The sequence below is a fragment of the Camelina sativa genome, chromosome 19 (assembly GCF_030686135.1).
Source record: "Camelina sativa cultivar CO46 ecotype springtype chromosome 19, ASM3068613v1".
NCBI lineage: Eukaryota > Viridiplantae > Streptophyta > Magnoliopsida > Brassicales > Brassicaceae > Camelina > Camelina sativa.
The window spans coordinates 18,377,334-18,397,766 of record NC_141898.1 but is presented as its reverse complement, the minus strand read 5'-3'; the positions used below and the strand labels follow the sequence as shown (position 1 = coordinate 18,397,766).

The window sequence follows — 20,433 nt, the reverse complement described above, 5'->3', positions numbered from 1 at the left end:
AGGCGCGGCGGCGGTGCGGCAGAACCGGAACAGCATGGTCGTTTCGATCTTTGGCCGGTCGACATTGCTCCGAATGGCAAAGCGGATGTGGGGATCGAGTAGAGGAGAGAAAACTGAGTAGACAGAGCCTTGAATCGATGGATTTGGTGGAGAAATGAGTGAGTTATAGTCGATTTAATCTTGAGTTCTTCGTATACGAGTTCTTGAGGAAAACAGGTGAAGAAGACGAAGTCGGGGTTCTTTAATCGCGACTCTAGGTTAACTTGCATCGATCGATGCTGATGTTGCATCGGTCGATGCAAGTGTTGGGTCGATGCAACTGGGCTCAGTCTGGCCCACCAAAATTCGATTATTTTGAAACCCATCAGCCCATTAAACCTCTGTACCATTAACATCATCGAGCTATGCATCGATTGATGCACCAGATGTGTCGATCGATGCATTGCCACTTCTGTTGATTCCTTTTACGTTTTCTGCATCACTTAAACTCAAAACTAAAAATTAATAGGTTAGTAAATCCTAAAAATAAAAATAAAAATAAAAATAAAAATAATTAAAATCCTACCAGTGGGTTGCCTCCCACTCAGCGCTTGTTTTAAGTCATTAGCTTGACTTGGCAGCGGATTAGGCAGAGGGTGCATCATCCAAACGCACAATGTGTCCGTCTGGTATCCCAGATTCAGCCCAATAGTGTTTCACCCTCTGTCCATTGACAGTAAACTTCTCACCCTTGGAGTTAAGAAGAACAATGGCTCCATAAGGGCGGACTTCTTGGATAGTGAATGCTCCGGACCAGCGAGAATGAAGCTTTCCTGGAAACAGCTTCAAGCGAGAGTTGTACAGAAGTACCTGGTCATTAGGCTCAAAATTTCTGGAGATGATCTTCTTATCATGATAAGCCTTGGTTCTCTCCTTATATAGCTTAGAGTTCTCAAATGCATGATGTCTAAACTCATCCAACTCATTCAGCTGAACCAACCTTCTCTCAGAAGCTGCCTTGGCATCAAAATTCAGCAATTTAACAGCCCATGCTGCTTTGTGCTCTAACTCCACTGGAAGATGACATGCTTTCCCATAAAGCAGATGAAAATGTGTAGTGCCAAGTGGTGTCTTATATGCAGTCTGATATGCCCAAAGTGCATCATCTAACTTGGCTGCCCAATCCTTTCTAGTAACACCCACTGTCTTCTCAAGGATTTCTTTGATTTGACGGTTAGAAACCTCAACTTGACCACTAGTCTGGGGATGATATGGGGTAGCTACTCTATGTTGAACTCCATACTTCTTTAACAACTTATCAAACACTTTATTAATAAAGTGCTTACCTCCATCACTGATAACAATCCGAGGCACTCCAAACCGTGGAAAGATAATTGTCTTAAACAGCTGAAGAACCACTGCAGAATCATTCTTGGGACTTGCAATAGCTTCCACCCACTTGGAGACATAGTCAACAGCTACAAGGATGTACTTGTTCTTGTAAGAAGAAGGGAATGGTCCCATAAAATCAATGCCCCAGCAATCAAACACTTCAACCTCAAGAATGAAGTTTTGTGGCATCTCATGCCGTTTACTGATTTGACCCTTCCGCTGACATGCATCGCATCTTGAGACAAACTCATGAGCGTCTTTGAACATCGTTGGCCACCAAAAGCCTGCTTGGAGAACCTTGGAAACTGTCTTGAATGTAGCAAAATGTCTGGCATAGTCAGATCCATGACAATGAAACAAAACGTCAGGTACCTCAGTTTCTGCTAAACATCTTCTGTAAACTCCATCACTGCAATGGTTATACAAATAAGGTTCATCCCAATAGTATCTCCTAAGATCTCTCAAGAAATTCTTCTTTGCATACCCTGTAAACTTGTCTGGTTCCACCTCATGAGCAAGGTAATTCGCAATATCAACATACCACAGTTGATCAGAAGTAGTTACAGCAGCCACGTCGTCGTCAAACTCATAACCCGATGATTCCAAATACGTGCGTCGATCGATGCATGGTACTGTGTCGGTCGATGCACTCGCTAAATCTTGTTTGTATCTAGATGCTGCATCGATCGATAAATCAGCTGTGTCGGTCGATGCACTGCCACGAGTCTGCAAGATTTCCTGAGGCAAAGTAGCTTGAGAACCAATATCAACAAAGTAGACATTCTCCTATGGCAGTGAATCATGAATTGGAACATCATCTTCTATCTTGATCCTTGATAAATGAGCAGCTACTCCATTCTCTATCCCTTTCTTGTCCTTAACCTCAATGTCAAATTCTTGAAGAAGAAGAATCCATCTTAGTAACCTTGACTTAGCATCCATTTTCTACATAAAGTATTTGAGTGCAGCATGATCTGTATGAACTATGACCTTCGATCCAACCAAGTAAGAACGAAACTTCTCAAAAGCAAACACTACTGCTAACAGCTCCTTCTCCGTTGTTGCATAATTCCTTTGAGCATCATCAAGTGTTCTACTAGCATAGTAAATAACATGAAGTTTCTTATCCTTCATCTGTCCTAGCACTGCTCCCACTGCAAAATCACTGGCATCACACATTACCTCAAAAGGCAAATCCCAATCTGGTGGTTGAACAATAGGAGCACTCACTAACTCTTGCTTAATCTGTTCAAAGGCTAAACGACATTCATCAGTAAACTCAAATTTGACATCCTTGCATAGTAGAGCTGAAAGTGGTCTAGCTATCTTACTGAAATCCTTGATGAAGCGTCTGTAGAACCCGGCATGTCCAAGAAAACTCCTTACCAACTCACATTATCTGGTGGTTGAAGACCTGTCATCACTTCTATCTTAGCGCGGTCCACTTCAATACCAGCTTCTGAAACCCTGTGACCAAGCACTATACCATCTCTAACCATAATATGACACTTCTCCCAATTAAGAACTAAGTGCTTCTCTTCACATCTAGCTAGCACTTTCCAGAGATTATCCAAACAGCTCTTGAATGAAGACCCATAAACAGAAAAATCATCCATGAAAACCTCCATGTAATCTTCAATCATGTCTGTGAAGATGGCCATCATACATCCCTGAAATGTCGCAGGAGCATTACAGAGACCAAAAGGCATTATGCGGTATGCAAAAGTACCATATGGACAAGTGAAAGTCGTCTTCTCCTGGTCATCGGGATGAATCAGAATCTGGAAAACCCCGGAGTAACCATCCAAAAAGCAGTAGTATGGATGGTTAGCTAACCTCTCAAGCATCTGGTCAATGAAGGGCAACGAGAAGTGATCTTTTCTTGTTATGGCATTCAGCTTTCTGTAATCAATGCACATCCGGTGTCCGGTGATTGTCCGCGTCGGAATCAGCTCATTCTTGTCATTCTTCACCACTGTAACTCCACCCTTCTTCGGAACAACATGAACTGGACTAACCCATTTGCTATCAGAAATTGGGTAAATAATCCCGACATTCAGCAATTTCATGATCTCCTTTTTGACAACATCTTGCAAATTCGGATTTAGCCTCCTATGATGCTCAATTGATGTCCTAGCTCTCTCCTCAAGATGAATCCTATGCATGCACAAGTCTGGAGAAATCCATGCAATATCATCAAGAGAATAGCCAAGAGCTTTGCGAAACTTGTGCAGCTTGCTTAGCAATAAAGTGAGCTCTGCATTGTTTAAGGAAGCATTAACAATAACAGGATAAGAAAAATTCTCACCTAGAAATGCATACCTTAACCCTGCAGGAAGTGGCTTGAGATCAACCTTTGGAGCTTTCTCTAGACTCCAATCAGAAAAATTTTCAGCTTGTAAAGAAGTACCAACCAATTCCTCTTGTGCAACCAACTTCTTTACTTGCTCATTAGCATCTAGTAGCTTGACATACCCAGCAGCAATGTCATCTAAATGCTCAGCTTCTTCAGTAGAAGCAACCAATGCTCTCTCAAGAGGATCTTCAAGATGCATCTCCTTGAAAATCTCTTCAGCAATATTAGACAATGTATCTACATAAAAAGTTTGTCCATCTATTGTTGGCCTCTTAACCAGCTTATCCATGTCAAAACGCATCTGCAAATCTCCAACATTAAGACCAATCTGTCCTTTCTTGACATCAATAATGGCTCCAGCAGTTTGTGCAACTTGGTTCTCCAGCTTCTTAACTTGGACATTCAATGAATCAAATTTGCTAGTAAGCTCAGTATAGACATTGTCAATCTTCCCATTGAATGTCACTGTCAACTGCTCTTGTCCCTGAAGAATCTGCTCAAGCATTGCCTCCATCCTACTTTCAGTTGTCTTAAGAGGAGGAGATTGATAAGAGGAGTTGCCATAGGTCCTGGTGTAACCACTGCTCTGCTGCTGTTTCTAATAATCTTGCTTAGGAATGAAGCCTTTAGAATTAGACTGATAGTTGTTGCGCTGGTTGTTTCTACTGAAAGACCTGTTGCCTTGCTGATTTCCAAACCTTTGGCCCTGATTCCCATACATAAAGTTGACATCTTCTTCTTCATTCTGCTGCTCTGGCTCAAAGATCTCAACATCTTCTGCAAAATGGACTGACTTCTTTCCAACAAGAAGGTTATGCATTGTATCCAACTTGACATTCACTGTAGCAAACTGATTTGAATCATATCCTTCATGTGCCCTTTTCCGTTCTAAGTCCGCATTCTTAGTATTGTTGCTGGATGCTAGCCTCTCTATCAACTTTTCAGCCTCATTTGGGTACCTTGTCTTGAAGTTCCCATCACTAGCAGCATCCAAAGCCATCTGATACCTCCAGTCAATCCCGCTGAAGAAGATACTAATCAACTGAACCTCTGAGAACCCATGATGCGGACAGTCTCTCTGATATGCCTTAAACCTCATCCAAGCAGCTTTGTAAGATTCAACAGGTCCTTGTCTAAAGGTTGAAAGCTTAATCCTCAGCTCATCAGACATCGCATCATCGTAGAAGTAGTTCAAGAACGCCACCTTGATGTCATGCCAGGTTATCAGAGATCCTGGTTTGAGTTTTCTTAGCCAATGAGAAGCTTCCCCACCAAGAGAGTAGGGGAAAAGCTTGCAGTAGAGATAGTCCTCAATGGCTCCATTAGCCTTGATGCTTGTAACGATATCCTCGAAGTGCTCAATGTGGTCTAGAGGCTTCTCATGAGGCAAATTCTGGAATGGTCTTTAGCCAACAAGAGCAAAATAGGCAGGCTTCAGCTCAAAATCATTCCTTGGGAATGGAGGAGGAACAATTGCGGAACGGTTCTCATAGAATAAGTCTGTCCTGTTGAAGTCCGCAAGAGTCTTGACAAGCTCTCCATTGTTGTCCCGTCTAGGCTGAAGGTCCAAATTGGCTCCATTCGCACCAGCTCCGACATTGCGTCGATCGATGCCAGCATTGCGTCGATCGATGCCTTCTTGGTTGCGTCGATCGATGCCATCGTTGTGTCGCTCGACGCCACGTGCATCATCCTCAACCACGACGAGTTCTTCCTGAATAACTCGTCCTTCAACATCAAGTTTCTGGCCTTGCTCGTTGTACACATTGCCCTCATGATCCCTCAAAACTCCAGCCTCATCAGGTCTCAATATGAGTGTTTTGACCATCTTCGCTGACTTGGCTGCTTTTGTGTTATCACGCTCTAGTTGTCCCAACTCTTGGTTTGTAAGCTTAACAACTGGACCAGTAGGATTTTTCTTGGTGTTAGGCTTAGGCATGTACCTGAAACACACAAGAGAAAATAAACAAAAGCGTGTGAGTAAAATAGAAAAATAAAAATCTAGACAAAACAAAGACTTTAATCTAATGGTGAATCAAAAGAGTCCCGGCAACGGCGCCAAAATTTGATATGCTCAAATTGTAATACACTAATGATACTAACAGCCTTGCAGTTGTAATATTCTAGGGGTCGAATCCACAGAGACTCTAGATCACACAATAGACTTATTAATCTTTTAATTATGCTAAATCAAATTATTAAATTAAAAACAATGCAAAAACAGAATTTAAAGGTGTTGTAAATTCAAAGGATCAAAGAGCTAGGCCTAGGGAAATTCTCAGGAATTTATGAAATATTAAATCAAGAAATAATTAGGATTCAAGCAATTAAGAACAGATCTAGAACTCTAAATTCTTTTGTAAAATAATCAGTTCTCACTGCAAATATTATCTAAATTTAAAACCAGGAAATAATTTATTTTCAAGAAATAATTTTGTTCATCAAACGGTTTTATCAGGAAAATCAATTATATTCTCATATCAATTTATTTTCCTAGGTATTAATTCTAGGTGATCAATCAATAATTAATATGAAGAACAACCTAAGATAAAGATCATAGAAGATAATGAATCCTAAAATAATCAGATCTAATGCACCATAAAAATCCTATGAAAAACCCTAAACCTAACAAACAAACTACTGAGACATATTCAATATAGAACAAAACATCTTTTCTGAATAATAAGCAATTGATATTAAGAAGTAAGAAAGGAGTTCAAGAATCTTCTCTCTACAAATGAAATCAGATCTGTCTCTCCCAAAACTCTCAATATCTCTTAAAAACTTTGGTCTAAACAATGACCATAAAAATCCTATAAATACTCTAAAACACGTCTTGGGCCTTAACTGCAAATAAGAGAAACTTAGGCAAATTTTGTAAATCTTCTAAAGCTTGTGGAAACAACTTCCGTTTGGTTTGTGGCAGCTGCATTGATCGATTCTGAGAGTGCATCGGTCGATGCATAGTCTTGATCTCGTCTCCTAGCTTCGTTGATCAGCCTTCATGCTTTGATTATGCTCCAAATCATCCTTTTTAGCTCATTTGTGTTCCATCCGTGCCAATGAGTATCTAAACTTATAAAGACTAAAAACAACCTAGAAAACAATCAAAAGACTCAAAAACTACACTTGTACCATGGTTAAAAACCACAAAAACCATGATATATCAGCTTCTTACTTTTGTAATATTGGTTACCCTGAACTTTGTCTGATCTGAATGAAACCAAGCTTTTGTCCAAAAAAAAAAAAAAAAAATTATTCATATTCTCAATATGATATAATATACGAAATGTCTTTGAAACTCCATGAGTTTTTTTATACTTTGAGAACATTAGACATCGATAATTATGAATCAGATACCTTGGGAAATCGAGAGATTAGTTCATCTTAACCTTCCAATTACTTTTGCACTGTCTATAATATATTAACATATGCTTTATATATTATAATAAGGGAAATATATTTTTGATTTTAAAGATACATTTCAATGTCTTTAAATCTCTTATAACACATATTATTATTCTTTACGAATAAACAAACATACAGATTCATAAAATAATAGAAGTGTTATAGCCTTTTATATAGGAACTAGATCAGTTTTAGCACGACTTAAACTTTATTTTATACATAAATTTTGTATATTATTTTTATAATTATAAAATATATTTTTGATATATCATATTCCCTCTGTCCTTCATAGTTTGATGTTTAGGATTTTTCACACATATTAAGACAAATAATATATATGATTAATTTATTATTTACTTTTTCTAATAGTTTATTTATCTTTATTTATAGTCATTTCATGTACATGTGATGATTCATTTTCTGACATTTTTTATACTTTTTCATTTTCCCACTTTTTTAATATTAAAAATATTTAAAACATCAAGTTTTTAAAGATAAAAAAAATTCTCTAAAACACCAATTTATCAGGGACAGAGGGAGTATTCGTTTTTAAACTACTTTGATACTTTATATTAGTTTTAAACCATTTTATCATATAATTTTAATATTTTACATTTAATTCGTTGTCTAGTAAATGATCATAGCTCATTCATCATTTAACTCATTACATTTCACCCGACGCGGTTGTAAATATTTTTAATAATTTTTAGAAATCAAATTAGAGTATTTTGTAATTTTTTTTCTTTATATTAAAGATGTATTTTTTTCTTTACCAAGATCAAATAAAACTAATTAAAAATATTTTAATAGTTTATTTTATTATATACTACAAAATATTATATGAAACTGAATATAAATATTTAAAGAACGACCTGCTACTCAGTTGGAATTTTTGTTTTGTAACAATTTTTTTCATATATGGAACAATTTTTATTCGTTTAAAAATTCAAACCATAGTATATGTGGGAAAAAAATATTTTTATTATTATATGAATAATTTGATGATTTATTTTTCACAAAAATAAAATCATATAAATATATGAGGTGAAATATATTAATTAATGACAAATTTATATAGTAAGTTAGATATCAAATCTAATATATTTCTTTCTATTAGATATATATATGTTTTTAAAAATTAAAAGTTGAGTCATTCAGGCCCGATGACCGAAAGAAGCAAAACAAAATTCGGGGTTGGCCGACATATTGTACTTCTGTTTTTCCAAAATAATTAAATTTAACAAATTAGTATTTGATATTTTTACCCTTATGGACTATTATTAATTTGTTTTTTAAAAAACTAATATTTGTAGTGGCATTATGATGTAATTATTTACACTTTTTAAGGTTAAGTTCAAAAACTTACTTTACAATTCTAAGAAAGAGAGAATTCAATAGGCATGACATTCATTTGATCGTAGAGGATGGAGAGCCAACCATATATCAAAAGATGATGTAGCTATAGATATAATGGTAAAAAGGAGGCAAAACTACCATTTATAACGTTATTAATTCGCAAAAGGCATACTCTCAGGATGTCTATAATATTTATGTTCTATAAACATAAAATTGAAACAATAAAATTTTTACTTACCTCATAAAAGCTCAAGCGTTTAAAGACATCCTGCACATAACATGTTATAAAGTAGAAGGTAACAAATTGTGAATTATGAGAAGAGTCAAGAGAGAAAAGAGAAAAAATTTGATGAAAGACTTCTTATTCTTATTTTTTACATTTTTCTACAAATTTCTTGCACATAACTATAATAGTGGCAAGGAGAACATGATGACTTATACTCTACTTAAAGAGACAAAGACAAGTGTAGAGGAGCTAATGACAAGTGGTGAACAAGTGTTACACCATAAAAAAAAGATAAATGTAGAGGGCTAATAACAAATGGTGAACAACTGTTACACCATAAGAACATATATTGCATGCAGGGCCGGCCCGTAACAATGGACTGTCTAAAGCAAAAAAAAAAATTTGCTGCCCATAAATATTAAAAGTATCATAAAGTTACCACACTGGGGGATTCGAATAAGAAACTTGACTAACATATTATGGAAGCTTAACCATGGACTACAAAGGGTTTTAATAATTTGGATCCCTCAAAAATACTTATTTATTTATTGTGATGTCTAAAGCTCTTGCTTATTGGGCATTAGCTCTTGGACATGCATGATTGTATGTAGGGTGTATATGTCATTCAGGTGGAAGACACTTGTTATGATGGATAATCATACCTATTTTGTAACAAGCATAAAAATACACTTGTTATTTCTCTTCATTTCCTTTTCCTATATCCTTAAACTTAGATTCATACAATCTTAATCACTCTTAGATTCATACAATCTTAACCACTCTCCAGAGTGCCTTAACCATTAAAATAACAACATAATATATTTTTGATGAGTAAGACTATATAATAATACCTATGATAGGACATAGATATCTCAACGGCCCATATGTGCTAAGAGAATTCCCATCGGTTATATCGATGGGATCTCTTTTATTTTTTAATAATTAAACATAATAAAAACAAAGTCAGTTTGAGTCTCTCTTGTCTTGCCAAAAGTTCATCGGGTTCGTTAATGGTGCTATCACAGCTCCACTACGTACCATCTCGTCAACACCTGGCAACACAGAGATCCCCAATCTACAGTATGAATCCTAGTTCTGCACAGATCAGCTTAACCGTTCGTGGCTCTTTGGAACTCTGTCAGAAGAAGTACTCGGGTATGTTCACAATCTCACTACCTCGAGAGATATCTGGATATATTTAGCTGAGAACTTCAATAAGAGTTAGCCCTGGGCATAATATCTGAACCCGAATCCCAAACTCAACCCAAAGTAGGTTGTTCGGTTTGGGTTTGGATTTTGTGTAAAACCCGATTGAGGTGGTTCGGTTCGGGTTCGGATTTTGTATAAAACCCGATCGAGTTCAGTACCTCTGAGGTTCGGATACCCGATCGGGTTCGGCTAATATCTGAACCCGAAATAAAACCCGAACTAATCCGAATTAAATGTAAAAATACATCTAGGGGGAATCGAACCCAGTACCTTGGACATTTAAGGGTGCATATTAAACCATTTTGCAATCTTAGTTTCTTTGTCCTAATGTGAAACGTTAAATATTTATATATATACATGTGTTCTGAAATTTATAAAATGAGAAAAAAAAAAATTTGTTCATGATTTTTTGAGTTCGGGTATACCCGAATAACCCGAACCCGAACGGGAAATACCCGAACCCGACCCAAAAGTACAAAAAACCCAAACAGGTTTTATATGTCTAACCTAAAAACCCGAAAACCCGAACCCGATCGGGTTCGGGAACCCGAATGCCCAGGGCTAATAAGAGTAGTATAGCTAGAGAATTTACTCTCCGCCGCAGTTTATAGGTTCTAGACAAAAAAAGACATGACCTTTGCGGCTTACTGTCGAGAGTTTATAGCCATCTGTGATGCTCTAAGTTCCATTAGTAAACCCCTCTGAAGATATTTGGGTTTTTGAATGGTTTGGGTCGTGACTATGATCCAATCACAACTGTTGTTCAAAGCTCTCTCAGCAAGGCCTCTCCTCCAAGCTTTGGTGATGTTGTCTCAGAAGTCAAAAACTTTGACACCAAGCTTCGGTCTTACAACGTTCCTGACTCTGTTACACCTCATCTGGTGTTTCAAGTTCAAAAAACAGGTTATGGCAACAAGTCACGAGGCGGATATCGTGGTCAAGGAAGGTCTTCAGGGCAAAACAGAGGACGTGGTGGTGACTCTTCTCGGGGCAGAGGTTTTTCTCAGCATCAAACCAATCCTCGAGCTACTGGAGAGTACCCCGTTTGTCAGATTTGTTGACATGTTGGTCACCTTGCATCCGACTATTGGAACAGATTTTATGAAAACTATCAACGTCCTGATGTTCCACAAGGGTTCTCCTCCCCTCAAGTCTCCGATGGATTGACTGGGTTACAGGCTCTGGTGCTACTGCACATGTCACTCCCTCTGCTAACAATCTACAGTCTGCAACAACCTACACTGGGAATGACACTGTTTTGGTTGGAGATGGAGCCTACCTTCCTATAACACATGTTGGATCCACCACTATCTCTTCTTCTGCAAGTAAGATATCCTTAAATAATGTTTTGGTCTGTCCAGATATCCAAAAGTCTCCTGTGTCTGTCTCGAAACTTTGTGGTTATCTGCCTTGTGGAGTTTAGTTTGATTATAATAATGTCTCTGTTGTTGACATACCCACTTAGAAGGTGGTGGCAAAGGGTCCTCGAAGTAGTGGCTTATATATGTTGGAGAATCAAGAATTTGTTTCTCTCTTCTCTAATCGTCAATGTGCAAGCTTCTAAAGACATTTGGCATCATAGACTTGGGCACTCAAACTCTCAAGTTCTCCAACAACTAAAGACCAGCAAGGAAATAAGTTTGAATAAGAGAAGCACAACCTCTATTTGTGAGCCTTGTTAGATGGAGAAGAATAGTAGATTTCAGTTTTTTTCTTCAGACTCTTGAGTTTTTTGTCCTATGGATCGGATCCATTGTGATCTTTGGGGACCATCACCAGTTGTATCTAATTAAGGTTTTAAATTATGCAGTTTTTGTGGATGATTTCTCCCGGTTCACTTTGTTTTATCCTATGCGTGCTAAGTCAGAATTCATCTCTATATTCAAAGTATTTCAGAAACAAGTTGAGAATCAATTCAAGACTAAGATAAAAGTCTTTCAGAGTGATGGAAGAGGAGAATTTACCAGTAATGCTCTGAAACTCTACTTGTCTGAAAATGGAATAATGCACATGATTTCTTGTTCCTACACCCCTCAACAAAATGGGGTTGCAGAGAGGAAACACAGGCACATAGTAGAGCTTGGTCTGACAATGTTGTTCCACAGTTATACTCCTCTGCATCATTGGGTAGAAGCTTTCTTCACTGCCAGTTTCATCACCAATTTACTTCCTACACCAACACTGAATAATTGCAGTCCATATGAGGTTCTCTTCAGTCAGAAACCAAACTATTTGATGCTAAGAGTCTTCGGTTTTGCTTGTTATCCCTGCCTTCGTCCTATGGCTACTCATAAATTTGATCAAAGATCTCTCCAATGTGTTTTTCTTGGTTATCATACTCAGTATAAAGGGTATAGATGTCTCTATCCTCCTACAGGCAAAGTTTACATATCTCGCCATGTTGTATTCGATGAAGATTGCTTCCCCTTTCAACAACAATACAAGTCCCTAATTCCATCATATCAGACTCCTTTTTTTCAGGCTTGGCAATCTGCTTCAGTGTCTCCAATTTCAACTTTTGCACCACAACATGACTCCATATCATCAGTTAACCCTAGTCAAGAGAAGACTTCAACGTCAAGTCCAGCTTCTGAGAATGTTCCTGCTGACGTCGTGGATCAAGAGAATACTCAAGTTCACAGTGATTCTGAGACTTCTTCGACTACAGAAACTGACAACTCTGCTGCCGAAGACAATATACAGGAAGATCAGCTAGAAGAGGAACAAGTTAATAAAACTCATCCTATGACTACAAGGGCAAAAGCTTGGATTCATAAACCTAACACTAGGTATGTTCTCCTCACTTCTCGTTTTGCTCCTGAAGAACCAAAAGATATCACTGCTGCGTTACTACATCCAGGATGGAAATGATGCTGCTAATGATGAAATAAGAACGATTCACATGTTACACACATGGGATCTAACGAAACCTATAGAGGACATGAACATTTTGGGGTGTAAGTGGATTTTTAAAACAAATTCAAACCAGATGGATCTGTAGACAAACTCAAAGCTCGTCTAGTTGCCAAAGGGTTCGATCAAGAGGAGGGGCTATATTATCTTGAAACATTTAGTCTAGTAGGTTGAACAGCAACTATATGAATGGTCCTTGATGTTGCAACTTCAAAAGACTGGGAAATCAAACAGCTTGATGTATCGAATGCTTTTTTACATGGAGAATTGCAGGAACCAGTATTTATGTTGCAACCTCTTGGATTTGTTGACACACAACGACCATCTCACGTTTGTCGACTCACAAAGGCTCTCTACGGTCTTAAACAAGCTCCAAGAGCCTGGTTTGACACCTTCAGCAAGTATCTGATCAAGTTTGGATTCACCTGTAGCAAATCAGACCCTTCACTGTTCACATATCACAAGGATGGTAAGTCACTTGTTCTCCTCATATATGTTGATGATATGCTCCTTTGAGGGAATGATCTGGCTCTGCTACAAGCCCTTCTCACGTCTCTGAACAAACGATTCTCCATGAAAGACCTTAGCGAGCCTAGCTATTTTCTTGGAGTTGAGATTCAGAAATGCTCCACTGGTTTTTTTCTTCACCAGACAGCTTATGCCAAGGATATCCTTCATCAAGCTGATATGTCAAACTGCAATGCAATGCCTACTCTGCTTCCACAAAACTTGGACAAACTGAATCCTGAACTGTTCTTGGAGCCAACCTACTTTAGAAGCCTTGTAGGGAAGCTTCAATATCTCACCATTACACGACCTGACATTCAATTTGCAGTCAACTTCGTGTGCCAAAGGATGCATGAACCAATAGTCTCAGACTTTGGTCTCCTCAAACAAATTCTACGATACATCAAGGGCACCTTACATATGGGACTACACCTACGAGAAGTTCTAATTTGTCCTTGTCAACGTTCTGTGATAATGATCATGCAGGTTGCAAGAAGACTCGACGATCCACCACAGGGTTTTGTATTCTCCTTGGTCCCAATCTCATCAGCTGGTCAGCGAGACGGCAAGAAACAGTCTCAAACTCGTCAACAGAGGAAGAATATAGAGCACTTACAGCCACAGCTAATGAGATAACATGTATATCATTCATGCTTCGCGATATGAGAGTCTCTCAACAGTATCCTACCTTGCTCTGGTGTGACAATCTCTCTGCAGTTTATCTAAGTGCTAATCCTGCTCTTCACCAACGCTTCAAGCATTTTGATACTGATTATCACTACATTCGGGAACAAGTTGCCTTGGGACACATTGAAATACAACATGTTCCAGCACAGCTTCAATTGGCAGATATTTTACTAAGTCACTACCTTAACGTGAGTTTGAAGATCTCAAAACCAAACTCAGTGTTGGTGTTTCACCCACCACGAGTTTGCGGGGAAATGAGATTAAGTATGTATAGTGGGCCAAAAACTAGTCCAACAAGGTAAAAACCCAAGTCAGAATTCAAGTCAACATCCTCAAGACAAGATTGACTGTACTGCAAAACCCCTTCTCCATTTTTTTTTCGTTATGGTACTAAAGAATAAAGCTTAGGATCATAATTCACGTTTTAAATAGATTCCTTTGCTATCCTGTCGAGATGTTGACTAACTTAATTAGAGAAGACGTGAAGGTTCTCATTTTCATTTAATGAAATAATTAAAGAGAACAACCCATCTTCAAAAGAAGAAAAGAGGAAGAAGAAGACTAGCGTGCCAGTTTTGGCGTGTGCCTAAATAAACTGAGAAACAAATATATTCACCAAATATTCTACTTACGAAATCAAATTTAGAAGAAAAATAAGAACTTCGGCGTGTAAATTTTCCACTGTTTTATGTTCAAAGTTCAAACACACTTAGATAATATTTGGTTTTTTTCTAAACTATGTGAATGTATTAATTTTTTTTTCTTTCTGGAATATTAAAACTGTGAATCTGTGATAGCTTTGAGAAATAGGTTTCTCTGGGTTTTTACACGGAGAGCTGTTTCAGGGAACTGTCTTTTCGTTTTTGCTGGTTCACGAAGTTGCTTCCAAGCACAATTTGATTTTGAAATCTCATTGCTTTTAATTTAGTGAGTTTTGTTAGTTAAGGTTTTTGGGTTCTAAAACCCCAAAGCTATCAACTTTGTTGTATGTGATGAATTAGTCATGTCAATTTCTCAGATTTAACTTATGGGTCAACTTTAAACTGATCATAGCACCTGAAATTTGCAGTTTTTTTTTTACTTGATTTAGTGGGTTTTGTTAATTAGGGTCTTACGGTTCTTAAACCCCAAAGCATTCAACTTTGTTTGGTATGATGAATTATTCTTGTAAATTTCTCAGATTTAGCTGATGGGTCAGTTTCAAATTGATCATAGCACTTGTAAATATAAAGTTTTTTGGCTTGGTTTAATGGGTTTGTTGATTAGGGTTTTAGGGTTCACAAACCCTCTCGCTCGCTCTCCCTTGCAAATTTCTCATATTTAGTTAATGGGTCAACTAAAAACTGATCATAGCATCTGAAATTTTCAGTCTTTTCTTGGATTTGTGAGTTTTGTTAATCAGGGTTTCAGGATTCAAAAGTCCTCTGTATCTTGCATTAAGCATTCAACTTTGAACTTTGTAATGAATTTTTCTTGTAAATTTCTTAGATTTAGCTAATGGGTCAACTTAAAATTGATCATAGCACCTGTAATTTGCAGTCTTTGGTTATTCTTTAATTGCAAAGATAATAAATACAAATTAAAGGATAAAAAAAGATACAAAGATGCTTCTTGTCTACCGTTGTGGTGGTTTACTTCTACTGATACCGAGATGCTGTTTTAAATTTTTTTTTTTTTAAATTTGCAGGTTCCCAAACTTCTACGGTTGATTAAACTAATACCAGAAACATGTGCTTCAAAGTTGGAACTTGAAGACTTGAAGAAACACAACACAGTCACCACACAGGTTAATCCATTTTTTTAATCATCATCTTAAGCTGCATTTACATTAATTATAATTAATGAATGACACCAGAAGTGATTAAAGGTGTGGATCTTGATTCGATTTTGTGCTTGAGACATTTTGCTACGGTATTGTCCCCTTTGGTTGCTGCGTTTGGCCGTGCTTCACGGCATTTTGCTAGTGTATAAGGAAGCAATCTGCTTCTCTAATTGGCTTTTCTATTGAAATGAGAACCTTTTTTTAATTTGATTATTCTACAAGTTAACAGTTTAATAAAGAGGAAATAAAAAGAAGTTCTGAATCATGTTGCTAATCTAATTGGTTTTAGAGTCAGTTTCTCTGTATTTGAGGCTTTGTTTTCTTCCTTTTGGTCCTTCTCTGTGTTTGTGCTTTTAGATCTCCAAGGGAAGAAGTTAAGTTAGTTGCATAAAAGTATCAATCTCTGGTCCCCACCCTCAGTTCTTGGAACATCCTCACTTTCTATTTAAGGGAATGGCTTTGGTTATGGTTAAACTAATTTGGAAGAAGTGGAGGTTGTGATCCTTGAGGCTTTTTTTGGTGGTCTTCTTGCAAGTCATTTATCTTTACCTCTTCAAGAGTTTTTTCGCCTAGGGGAAGAAGATGAAGTTCATGAAAATTGGTTCGAAGCCAGATTCGTTCAAAACTGATGGGAATAATGCCAGGTAACAGTCAATCTTGATCAAGTTTAGCTTATTATTGCAATCTATTCTTTTGTTTCTTCTTGTTGTTTGTTTGTTGCAGCTGTTAGTTTAATGTTTATATGTTCTGAAGTCTCTCATCTTGTAAAACATCTATTAAATTGAATCTTGATGCGAAAGGCTATGGTCAAGCTTTCATTATGAATTACTTTTTCTTTCAAAGCTTGTTCTTGTATAGAGAAAATATCATAAACAGAGTATCTAATTGATGATAGCTGACTTTAGATGTTGATTTTATCTCACGCAGGTACGTGGAAAATGAACTGGCTAGTGACATTAGCGTCAATGTTGATGGATCAAGATTTTGTTTGCATAAGGTATGTACCATGGTTCTGTAAATGACTTATCCTCACATTCTTATGTAGTTGGGTTTTTATTAGTCATGGTGCATCTTAAGGTGCAAATCTCTGTGTGCTAGTCCCACAGAAAAGACTTTAACCGGTCCATAGTTCTTCCCATTAGTGGTAAATTTGTATGGACTTTTACGGTTTTCATCTGAATCTTGTGAAACCTATTGTTCAGACATCACGCATCAATTTTAGATTAATAGTTTTACATAATCCATTAGTTTTGATCTGATGAATGATATAGGTAAATCAAGAATATTCAAATATTAGCATTTTATACAAAGAGATTATCAAAGCTGATTTTCCAAACTGATCGCATATTTGATGATTCTGTTTTATCCTTTGCAGTTTCCTCTTCTTTCAAAGTGTGCATGCCTACAAAAGTTGCTCTCAAGCACTGATAAGAACAATAGCGATGAAGTTGATATCTCTGGTATTCCCGGCGGCCCAACTGCGTTTGAGACATGTGCAAAATTCTGTTATGGTATGACAGTAACGCTAAGTGCGTACAACGTTGTGGCCACCAGATGTGCAGCTGAGTATCTAGGTATGCATGAGACAGTCGAGAAAGGTAATCTCATCTACAAGATTGATGTGTTCCTAAACTCAAGTCTCTTCCGTAGCTGGAAAGACTCCATCATTGTTCTTCATACCACCAAACCGTTCTTACCGCTATCTGAGGATCTCAAATTGGTTAGCCTTTGCATTGATGCCATAGCCAGTAAGGCCTGTGTCGATGCTTCCCACGTTGAGTGGTCATATACTTATAACAGAAAGAAGCTTCCTGAAGAAATCAGCGGGGCGGATCAAATCAAGGCTAGAGAGGTTCCACATGATTGGTGGGTGGAGGATTTGTGCGAACTAGAGATTGATTATTACAAAAGGGTTATAATGAACATCAAAACCAAATGCAGACTTGGTGGAGAAGTGATTGGAGAAGCTTTGAAAGCTTATGCTTATAGAAGATTATTGGGTTTTAACAAGGGTGTGATGGAGCAAGGAGATTTGTTGAAGCATAAGACAATCATAGAGACACTTGTTTGGTTGCTTCCAGCTGAGAAAGACAGTGTCTCCTGCGGTTTTATGCTTAAACTGCTGAAAGCAGTGACTATGGTTAACTCTGGAGAGCCGGTTAAGGAACAGCTTGTAAGAAGAATAGGACAGCAACTGGAGGAAGCTTCTATGGCTGAACTCTTGATAAAGTCGCATCAAGGAAGCGAAACATTGTACGATGTGGAGTTAGTGAAGAAGATAGTTATGGAGTTCATGAGAAGAGATCAAAACAGTGAGATAGAGGTTCAAGATGATGACGATGGGTTCGAAGTTCAGGAAGTAAGAAAATTACCCGGGATATTATCTGAAGCTTCGAAGCTGATGGTGGCAAAACTGATAGATAGCTACCTTACTGAAATTGCAAAAGATCCAAACCTTCCTGCATCTAAATTCATTGATCTCGCTGAGGTTGTTACTAGCATCTCCAGACCCGCACATGATGGTCTCTACCGTGCCATTGACATGTTTCTGAAGGTAACTTCTCTTTTCTGGCATACATTTTGAGAGGCAATCTAAGTTTGGTTTCAATTTGTGTTTTTGGTTGTTCGATTTGTGGTTTGGTTTTCCTGATATTGGGTTATACACACAGGAACATCCAGGAATCACAAAGGGAGAAAAGAAAAGGATGTGCAAAATGATGGATTGCCGAAAACTATCAGTAGAAGCGTGTATGCATGCTGTGCAAAACGACAGGCTCCCATTACGAGTGGTGGTCCAAGTACTCTTCTTTGAGCAAGTGAGAGCGGCTGCTTCATCTGGAAGCAGCACACCTGACTTGCCCAGAGGGATGGCAAGAGAACTACGCAGCTGCGGGACCTACGGTAGCTCAAGATCAGTGCCAACGGTCATGGAAGACGAATGGGAAGCGGTTGCAACGGAAGAGGAGATGAGAGCATTGAAGAGCGAGATAGCCGCGCTGAAGCTGCAGGAGGAGAGTGGGAGGAAGAGCATGGACAAAGCAGGGGCCACGGCGAGAAGCAAAATGAGAAGCTTGATAAAGTCCAAGAAGATTTTTGGGAAGAAGCTGCAGTTGCAAAGCAAAGGAGGAGGAGAGAAGAACAATGGAGGAGGAGGAGGTGGGTCGGATTCGTCGGAAAGTCTTGGATCTATGAACGCTGGCGAAGAAGCTGCAAAAACCGCAACGCCTTCGAGAAGCTTGACTAGGAGGGTTTCTGTTTCTTGATGAACAAGGTTTTTTACAAACATGTTTTACTTAGGTTTATCTTCAATATCACGTCAGATTATATGAAATCAACTGTAATTTCTTTGATGTTTTTTTTTTTGGTCTGTTTGATACAAAAGAACCTTTATTATAAGAGATATTTAGAGCTATACACGAAAAATGAAAAATTGTATCGTAGTTAAAGCATAATCACAATCCTTCATCATTTTAAAACTTACCTTGAGCATAATCATAAGAGATATTTAGAGCTATACACGAAAAATGAAAAATTGTATCGTAGTTAAAGCATAATCACAATTGTATCGTAGGAATCGCCTCCTCCTGCCCTAACCTACCGCTGTTGCCTGAAGAATCTGAGTCCTCAGCCAACCAATTACCTTCGCTCCCTTGCACAACCGCACCATCGGTGCCTGTTCAAGCGACAAATGAAATCCCTAGATCTGGAAGTTTGACTGAACTCCCTAGACCTGAAATTTCGAATGTAGCAGCTACAGAGGGGAACAACAAGCCCAATGTACCTGCAATTGAGGATCCACAACCTGCTGATGCAAGTCCCTGGAAAGCACTTGTAAACGGTAGTACGGTACAGCTCGAGAAAAAGGGCACACCGTTCACTCTCGATTCTGGAGAGGTTTGTGTTACTATCCCAAATACCGTCATAGAGAAGAACAAGAAGGCCTGGGATAGTTTCATACTTGGTCAGTTCTACGAGGAACCGCCGCACCGTGGAGCTGTACATGCTATTGTCAATGGCATTTGGAGTAGGCAACGTCGAGACATCACGGTTTCAAAGATGGAAGGTAACTCTTTCCTCTTTAAAGTTCCCTGCCCAAATGCTAGGCGTAGAATCTTGAGCCAAAGTCTATGGCAAGTAGACGGGCAGACTATGTTTGTAGCCAAAGGGACTCCAGATGTTATTCCCACAAAACCCGAACTCTCAATGGTTCCTGTATGGCTGGACTTTCATGGAGTGCCACTGGAGTTTTTTAACAGAGAAGGCCTTGAGCATATTGTCGGATTGGTTGGTCATCCAATCTGTCTGCATCCTCACACAGAGAAGTTAACAAATATTGAGGTGGCGAAAGTTTATACGGTCATCGACCCCAGGAAACCACTTCCCGAAGCAGTAAATGCTAGGTTCGAATCTGGACAGATAAAGAGGATTCGTGTTACCAGCCCGTGGCTTCCTTCCCTATGTAGCCATTGCAAGAAGATTGGGCATACGGTGGCTCGATGCACAAATAATCCACCAAAATGTCAAGAATGTGGTTCGGTGAAACACGTCTCTGAATCCTGTCCGCGAACGGGTTCAAAG

General features: G+C 38.3%; 1 protein-coding gene, 1 long non-coding RNA gene and 1 other non-coding gene across 10 annotated transcripts; 2 read left to right on the top strand and 1 right to left on the bottom strand.

Annotated features, from left to right (window-relative positions):
• The first annotated feature begins 4,782 nt into the window (after positions 1-4,782).
• Positions 4,783-4,889, top strand: LOC147920761 (small nucleolar RNA R71). The gene has a single exon (XR_015591944.1). It is a non-coding gene; the product is annotated as a small nucleolar RNA R71 (small nucleolar RNA).
• A 1,495-nt stretch (positions 4,890-6,384) lies between these two features.
• On the bottom strand, positions 6,385-8,883 carry LOC147920760 (uncharacterized). The gene is made up of 2 exons (XR_015590388.1): positions 8,730-8,883; positions 6,385-6,955 (listed from the first exon to the last, which is right to left on the bottom strand). It is a non-coding gene; the product is annotated as an uncharacterized LOC147920760 (long non-coding RNA).
• Positions 8,884-9,698: 815 nt separating this feature from the next.
• Positions 9,699-19,285, top strand: LOC104766684 (phototropic-responsive NPH3 family protein NPY2). Of its 8 annotated transcripts, none has more exons than XM_087503317.1 (6): positions 9,699-9,872; positions 15,721-15,819; positions 16,213-16,499; positions 16,783-16,852; positions 17,231-18,409; positions 18,525-19,285. In XM_087503317.1, the coding sequence occupies exons 3-6, from the start codon at positions 16,438-16,440 to the stop codon at positions 19,116-19,118; spliced, it is 1,905 nt and encodes a 634-aa protein (XP_087359443.1). In that variant the 5' UTR covers positions 9,699-9,872; positions 15,721-15,819; positions 16,213-16,437; the 3' UTR covers positions 19,119-19,285. The 8 variants fall into 8 exon arrangements, with proteins under 8 accessions (XP_087359443.1, XP_010488921.1, XP_087359441.1 ...); XM_010490619.3 differs by lacking the exon at positions 9,699-9,872 and adding an exon at positions 14,537-14,702; XM_087503315.1 differs by lacking the exon at positions 9,699-9,872 and adding an exon at positions 14,563-14,960.
• Positions 19,286-20,433: the final 1,148 nt, after the last annotated feature.

Bases quoted from the DNA above. Each gene is read 5' to 3' on its own strand.
- LOC104766684 (XM_087503317.1), top strand. From the start codon at position 16,438: ATGAAGTTCATGAAAATTGGTTCGAAGCCAGATTCGTTCAAAACTGAT. The intron at 16,853-17,230 runs GTATGTACCATG...TATCCTTTGCAG, and splicing joins CAAGATTTTGTTTGCATAAG to TTTCCTCTTCTTTCAAAGTG. The intron at 18,410-18,524 runs GTAACTTCTCTT...TTATACACACAG, and splicing joins CCATTGACATGTTTCTGAAG to GAACATCCAGGAATCACAAA.